The sequence below is a fragment of the Tachyglossus aculeatus genome, chromosome 12 (assembly GCF_015852505.1).
Source record: "Tachyglossus aculeatus isolate mTacAcu1 chromosome 12, mTacAcu1.pri, whole genome shotgun sequence".
NCBI lineage: Eukaryota > Metazoa > Chordata > Mammalia > Monotremata > Tachyglossidae > Tachyglossus > Tachyglossus aculeatus.
The window spans coordinates 4326031-4333972 of NC_052077.1; the positions used below are offsets into that span (position 1 = coordinate 4326031).

General features: G+C 49.9%; 1 protein-coding gene across 3 annotated transcripts in view; it reads right to left on the reverse strand.

Annotated features, from left to right (window-relative positions):
- PAPSS1 (3'-phosphoadenosine 5'-phosphosulfate synthase 1) overlaps positions 1 to 4434 on the reverse strand; it is an 86391-nt gene extending 81957 nt beyond the window's left edge. Inside the window, exon 1 of one of the 3 annotated variants that reach the window (XM_038755157.1) lies at positions 4365 to 4434. In XM_038755157.1, the coding sequence (XP_038611085.1) occupies positions 4365 to 4394 (30 nt within the window). In that variant the 5' untranslated portion in view covers positions 4395 to 4434. Of the gene's footprint in view, positions 1 to 3092; positions 3151 to 4334 lie in introns of those variants that run through there. The other 2 variants (XM_038755155.1, XM_038755156.1) reach the window with 2 other exon arrangements.
- Between the last annotated feature and the right edge of the window lie 3508 nt (positions 4435 to 7942).

The window sequence follows — 7942 nt, forward strand, 5'->3', positions numbered from 1 at the left end:
ACTTATCTATGTGACCCTTGGATGAGTCACTTCATTTCTCCGTGCCTGTTTCCTCATCTATAAAATGAAGAATTCAACCCCAGTTCTCCATTTTTGTCAGCGAGCCCCCATGTGGGACAGGGTCTGAGTCTGACAGGGTCTGTCTCCCCGCTTCTAGACTGTGAGTCTGTTGTTGGGTAGGGACTGCCTCTGTTTGTTGCCAAATTGTACTTTCCAAGTGCCCAATACAGTGCTCTGCACATAGTAAGCGCTCAATAAATACGATTGAATAAACGAATGAATGATTAACTTGTATCTACCCCAGGACTTAGAACAGTGCTTGATACAGAGTCAGCGCTTAACCAAGACCCTTACTATTATTCTAATCCCAGCTTTGCCACTTGCCTGGGGGGTGACCCTGGGCAAGTCACCTTATTTCTCCTGGCTTTTTTTTTTAATTGGCATTTGTTAAGCGCTTACTATGTGCAAAGCACTGTTCTAAGCACTGGGGAGGATACAGGGTGATCAGGTTGTCCTACGTGGGGCTCACAGTCTTAATCCCCATTTTACAGATGAGGTAACTGAGGCCCAGAGAAGTTAAGTGACTTGCCCAAGATCACACAGCAGACATGTGGTGGAGTCGGGATTCGAACCCATGACCTCTGACTCCAAAGCCCGTGCTCTTTCCACTGAGCTACGCTGCTTCTCATTCATTCATTTAATCAGACCCGGCTCTCTTGGAACCACCCCAGCACTTAACACCAATAGCGTTTTAAATAATGACCCTGTTTGTCCAAAATACCCAATGTCTCCCCCATCCTCAAGATGCTTGGAAGAATCAACAATTAAAAAAGGACATGCCCCCATTACTTAAACGGAGGCTCGACAAAAGAGAGAAATTTATCCATTCTTTGTTTTGGCTTTCCAGCCCTTGCCCAAGAGAGCCATGACAAAGAACATGGAACATTTTTTTACCCTCTTACCTCCCTCTGTTTTTTCCACCTAACAGGCACCAGGCAGGACTGAGAGCTGTCAAAGCATAATCAATTGCATTTGGTTCTAAACCAACTAATCGATTCAACCCGCCACCTCAGGCCTAAGATATGTAAGCTGATTCCAGCCCAAACAGGGTACTGGGGCATGGATGGGAAAGCCAGTTTTCCGGGAAATTAAGTCAAGACACAGGGTACCCTGTGTGATCAGTCTCCTTGGCCGGAGGAAGCACTCAAGTGTAACCCAACTCTAATTCATTCACTCGTATTTACTGAGCGCTTGCTGTTTGCCGACCACCGGACTAAACTCTAATCCAAATATAGAAAATCCAAATCTACTGATCGTCCAAAAAGCTCACTCTAACCAAGCACGTGTCAGAGAAGCAGAAAGATCACAGGGCTGGGAGTCAGAGGACCTGGGTTCTAATCCTGCCTCTGCCAATCACTCATTGTGCGGCCTTGGGCATTCTATCTTCTCTGGGCCTCAGTTTCCTCAACTGTAAAATGGGGGTTAAATACGGTGCGCCCCAAGTGGGACAGAGACTGTGTCCAACCTAATTACCTTGTACGTTGCAACAGGGTTTGACACACAGTAAGTGCTAAAATACCATAAAATACCACAAAAACAAAACAGATTTCCGGCTGTTTCCCTACAAACCCCATCACCGGCGCTGTCCGTAACGGAAAGTTGTGTGTTTCTCCTCCTTCCTTCCTCAAGATGCTTGGAAGAATCAACAATTAAAGAAGGACATGCCCCCGTTACTTAAACGGAGGCTCGACAAAAGAGAGAAATTTATCCATTCCTTGTTTTGGCTTTCCAGCCCTTGCCCAAGAGAGAGAGCCATAACAAAGAACATGGAACTTTTTTTTAACCCTCTTACCTCCCTCTGTTTTTTCCACCTAACAGGCACCAGGCAGGACTGAGAGCTGTCAGGATGCCATTAAGCAATGGAAAACCCAAAAGAAACAAAGGATCAGGGAAACCAGTCCCCAGACAACAGGCAAGTGTAAGCGGGAGGGGAAAACACAAAAATCAGCATGCACTGCCTCATTCCGAAAACACATTTGTTGTTCTTTTAGGTAAGAGGCGATCTGTGAAGCTGCTTTGGGGAGGGGTGCCATCCGTGATGCAAATTCCATCTTTCCCTGTTCACCCCCGTAGTCCATGGATCAAGTCGAGGCCCTGTGAGCGTCATCTGGATAGCATCCTCTTGCAACAAACCAGCCACAAAGCTGCTTCTGAGCACTCAGCACAGTGCTACACACAGAGTAAGTGCTCCATGAATTACTGATCCTTTCCTGTGCACCTCCCTGGCCCATGAATCAAGTCTAGGCTTTGTGTGTGTTTGGATAGCATTCATTCATTCAATCATATTTATTGAGTGCTTACTGTGTGCAGAGCACTGTACTAAGCGCTTGGGAAGTAAAAATAGGCAACATATAGAGACGGTCCCAACCCAACAACGGGCCCCCAGTCTAGAAGGGGGAGACAGACTCTTCCAACAACCCTACTGAGAGCTCACCTCCTCCAGGAGGCCTTCCCAGACTGAGCCCCCTCCTTCCTCTCCCCCTCCTCATCCCCCCGCGTTACCTCCTTCCCTTCCCCACAGCACCTGTATATATGTTTGTTCGTATTTATGACTCTATTTTACTTGTACATATTTATTCTATTTATTTTATTCTGTTAATATATTTTGCTTTGTTCTCTGTCTCCCCCTTCTAGACTGTGAGCCCACTGTTGGGTAGGGACCGTCTCTATATGTTGCCAACTTGTACATCCCAAGCGCTTAGTACAGTGCTCTGCACACAGCAAGCGCTCAATAAATACGATCGAATGAATGAACCCAGCCACAAAGCAACAGTGCCAGCACACAGTAAGCGCTTAACAGATATTATTAAAGCAGCTCCCAAGCCCTCACTGCAGTGCTCTGCACAGAGTAAGTGCTCCATAAATACCACTGATTGAATTACCGATCCTTTCCTGTCAACCTCCCTGGACCATGGACCAACTCTACACCTTGTGTGCGTTTGGACGGAATTCTGTTCAAGCAAACCGGCCACAAAGCAGCTCCCGAGCGCTCAGTACAGTGTTCTGCACAGAATAAAGTGCTCCATAAATACCACTGATGGATTACTGATCCTTCCCCGTGCAGCTCCCCGGTCCATGGATGGTGTCTCGGCCTTGTGTGAGTTTGGACAGAATTCTCTTCCAGCCACGCAGCCACAAAGCGGCTCTGTACTGAGCGGCGGCTTTCTGAATGGTCACTTTGTTGGGCACTGGGCTGCCAGGCCTGTGAGTCGGGGGCACAGAGGAGGGGGCGAGGAGGGGGCAGGGAGGAGGGGGTTGATCCTCCAACCTGGAGGTGGAAGGAGGGGGTTGGTACAGGCTGGCTGGCCCCGGGCCCCCTCCTCCTGCCCCTGTTGTATGGCAGGGTGGATGGCAGGGTGGGAAGGGTCCGATTCCGATGGCCCCGCATCCTTCCACCATGGGGTGCACTGGGCCCATGGGCTTTGGTGGCCTCTATTGCAGTGGGTTGACATGCCCCCCACCCCTTTTCATTCGTTCATTCATTCAATCGTATTTATTGGGCGCATCCTGTGTGCAGAGCATTGTACCAAGAGCTTGGGAAGTACAAATTAGCAACAAATAGAGATGGTCCCTACCCAACAGCGGGCTCCCGGGGTCGTCCCCCCCACCAGGACCCCCACCTCCCGGGGTCTCCCCCTCCCCATCTCCCTGGCTCTCCCTCCACCCCCCAGATCTCCCCCTTTCCCCCCAGGGCCCCTTTACCCCTCCACCCCCTCCCCTGCCAGGCCCCCCAGATCTCCCCCCTCCCCCAAGGTCCCTCTTCCTCTTCCAGACCCCTCCCTCCCCCCCGGATCTCCCCTTACCTAAGAACCCCCCTCCCCTCCCAGACCCTCTCTCCCCTCTCCCCCAGGCGCCCCAGATCTCCTCCTACCCAAGCCCCCCCCCCTCCTCTCTCCCCAGGCCACCAGGATCTCCCCCTGCCCCAAGGTCCCCCCTCCCCTCCTTCCAGGCCCCCTGGATCACCCCCTCCCCCAAGATCCCCCCTCCCCTATCCCCCAGATCTCCCCCCAGATCTCCCCCTTCCCCAAGGTCCCCCCTCCTCTCTTCCCTCTCCCCCAGGATCCCCCAGATCTCCCCCTCCCCCAAGGTCCCCCCTCCTCTCCTCCTTCTCCCCCAGGCCCCCCAGATCTCCCCCTCCCCTCCTCCCAGGCCCCCCCAGATCTCCCCTTCCCCTCCTCCCAGGCCCCCCAGATGTCCCCCTCCCCTATGGTCCCCCACCCCAGATCTCCCCCTCCCTTTCCCCAGGATGGTCCCCCTCCCCCATGGCCCCTCACCCATCCGTGCAGGGGGTCGGCCAGCTTGACCTTCTTGCGGTGGCCGGCGGGGAGGTCCATGGCTGCGGCGCGGTCCCGGGCCCGCCCGCGAGGAGGCGCGCGCTCCCGGGCCCGCCTCGGACAGCGAGTGCGCACGCGCGGCGGCCGCGCCCGCGGAGGGAGGCTCCGCCAGGGGGCGTGCCCGAGCCCCCGCCCATCACTCGCGCAGGCGCCTTCGCCGCCACCTCACCCCCCCCACGCCTTTTTTTTTAAGGTGGAGCCGGGCATACGGCGCATGCGCCTTCCCTGCGGCCCTCCCCTCCAGCCACCCCAGCAGGGATGGGGGGAATTGGGGGAGGGACACCTGCCTGCCCGGGAATAATGAAAGGAATAGGACAAGTCCTCCTGGACGAGAACCTTTAGGAAGACAGAATCATCATCATCATCAATCGTATTTATTGAGCGCTTACTATGTGAAGAGCACTGTACTAAGCGCTTGGGAAGTACAAATTGGCAACATATAGAGACAGTCCCTACCCAACAGTGGGCTCACAGTCTAAAAGGGGGAATGATGTCTTATATATGATGTCTGTATATATGTATATATGTTTGTACATATTTATTGCTCTATTTATTCATTTATTCATTTTGTACATATCTATTCTATTTATTTTATTTTGTTAGTATGCTTGGCTTTGTCTCCCCCTTTTAGACTGTGAGCCCACTGTTGGGTAGGGACTGTCTCTATATGTTGCCAATTTGTACTTCCCAAGCGCTTAGTACAGTGCTCTGCACACAGTAAGCGCTCAATAAATACGATTGATGATGATGATGATGCCTGTCCACTTGTTTTTTTTATTGCCTGCCTCCCCCTTCTATTCATTCATTCAGTCAATCCTGTTTATTGAGCACTTGCTGTGTGCAGAGCACTGTACTAAGCGTTTGGGAAGTACAAGTTGGCAACCTATACAGACGGTCCCTACCCAACAAGGGGCTCACAGCCTGGAAAAATAATGATGGGATTTGTTAAGCACTTACTACCCATCATTCACTCATTCAATCGTATTTATTGAGCACTTACTGTGTGCAGAGCACTGAACTAAGCGCTTGGAAAGTCCAAGTCGGCAACCTATAGAGACGGTCCCTACCCAACAACGGGCCACAGCCTGGAAAAATAATGATGGGATTTGTTAAGCACTTACTACCCATCATTCACTCATTCAATCGTATTTATTGAGCACTTACTGTGTGTGCAGAGCACTGTACTAAGCGTTTGGAAAGTCCAAGTCGGCAACCTATAGAGACGGTCCCTACCCAACAACGGGCTCCCAGCTTAGGAGAATAATGATAGGATTTGTTAAGCACTTACTATTCATCATTCACTCCTTCAATCATATTTATTGAGCGCTTGTGTGCAGAGCACTTTACTAAGCGCTTGGGAAGTACAAGTTGGCAACATATAGAGACGGTCCCTACCCAACAGTGGGCTCACAGTCTACGAGGGGGAGACAGGGAACAAAACCAAACATATTAACAAAATAAAATGAATATAATAAATATGTACAAATAAAATAAATAAATAAATAGAGTAATAAATGCGTGCAAACATATATACATGTGCTGTGGGGAGGGGAAGGAGGTAAGGCGGGGGGATGGGGAGGAGGGGAAGAGGAAGGAGGGGGCTCAGTCTGGGGAGGCCTCCTGGATGAGGTGAGCTCTTAGTAGGGCTTTGAAGGGAGGAAGAGAGCTAGATGATGATGGCATTTGTTAAGCGCTTACTACTACTACTAATGATGATGATGACATTTATTAAGCACCTACTATGTACAAAGTACTGTTCTAAGCGCTAGGGGGAGTTACAAGGTGATCAGGTTGTCCCATGGGGGGCTCACGGTCTTAATCCCCATTTTACAGATGAGGTGACTGAGGCCCAGAGAAGTTAAGTGACTTGCCCAAAGTCACACAGTAGACTATTGGCGGAGCAGAGATTTGAACCCATGGCCTCTGACTCCAAAGCCCGGGCTCTTTCCATTGAGCCACGCTGCTTCTCATGCTGCTACTATATTCCAAGCACTGTTCTAAGCGCTTGGGGGGGATACAAGGTAATCAGGTTGTCCCCCGTGGGGCTCGCAGTCTTCATCCCCATTTTACAGCTAATGTAACTGAGGCGCAGTGAAGTGACTCGCCCAAAGTCACACAGCTGACAAGTGGCGGAGGCGGGATTAGAACCCATGACCTCTGACTCCCAAGCCCAGGCTCTTTCCACGGAACCACGCTGTTTACTGTGGTTTGTACTCTCCCAAGCGCTTAGTACAGTGACCTACAACCAGCAAGCACTCAATAACTACCATTGATTGATTGATTGATTGATTTGGGGTTGGGGTTAGAAGATAGGATGAACTGAGATCTAGAGAATTTGAAGGTGAAGGGAGTAATAATAATAGTAATAATAATAATGGTGGTGTTTGTTAAGCACTTACTATGTGCCAAGCACTGTTCTAAGCGCTGGGGAGGAATACAAAGTGATCACAGTCTTTTAATCCCCCATTTTGCAGATGAGGGAACTGAGGCACGGAGAAGTTAGGCATATAGAAGCAGCGTGGCTCAATGGAAAGAACCCGGGCTTGGGAGTCAGAGGTCATGGGTTTTAATCCCGGCCCTGCCACTTGTCAGCTGTGTGACTTTGGGCAAGTCACTTCACTTCTCTGTGCCTCAGTTCCCTCATCTGTGAAATGGGGATAAAGACTGTGAGCCCCATGTGGGATAATCTGATTACCTTGTTTCCCCCCAGCGCTTAGAACAGGGCTTGGCACATATTAAGCGATTAACAAATAATCATCATCATCATCAATCGTATTTATTGAGCCCTTACTGTGTGCAGAGCACTGTACTAAGCGCTTGGGAAGTACAAGTTGGCAACATATAGAGACAGTCCCTACCCAACAGTGGGCTCACAGTCTAAAAGGGGGAGACAGAGAACAAAACCAAACATACTAACAAAATAAAATAAATACAATAGATATGTACAAGTAAAATAAATAAATAAATAGAGTAACAAATATGTACAAACATATATACAGGTGCTGTGGGGAAGGGAAGGAGGTAAGATGGGGGAGATGGAGAGGGGGACGAGGGGGAGAGGAAGGAAGGGGCTCAGTCTGGGAAGGCCTCCTGGAGGAGGTGAATAAATGCCATTATTATTATTATTAAATGACTTGCCCAAGGTCACACAGCTGACAATTGGCAGAGTCAGGATTTGAACCCACGACCTCTGACTCCAAAGCCCGTGCTCCTCCCACTGAGCCACGCTGCTTCTCTAATACAGTCTAGTACACTGACCTGCACCCAGCAAGCCCTCAATAAATACTATTGATTGATTGATTGATTGATTGATTGATTGATTGATTCGGGGTTGGGGTTAAAATAGGAGGAACTGAGATCTAGAGAATTTGAAGGTGAAGGAAGTACCAGGTGGAACAGAAGTTGGTGGGGAGAGAGAGGAGAACCGTTAAAGCTAATAATCCAGAATTTCTGTTTGATGCCTAATGGTTAATAAATAACCCCAGAACGGTGGCTGGGGAAACACCTGAAAAAGAAAACATCCTGAAGTTCCTAAAAGGTCTATTTAT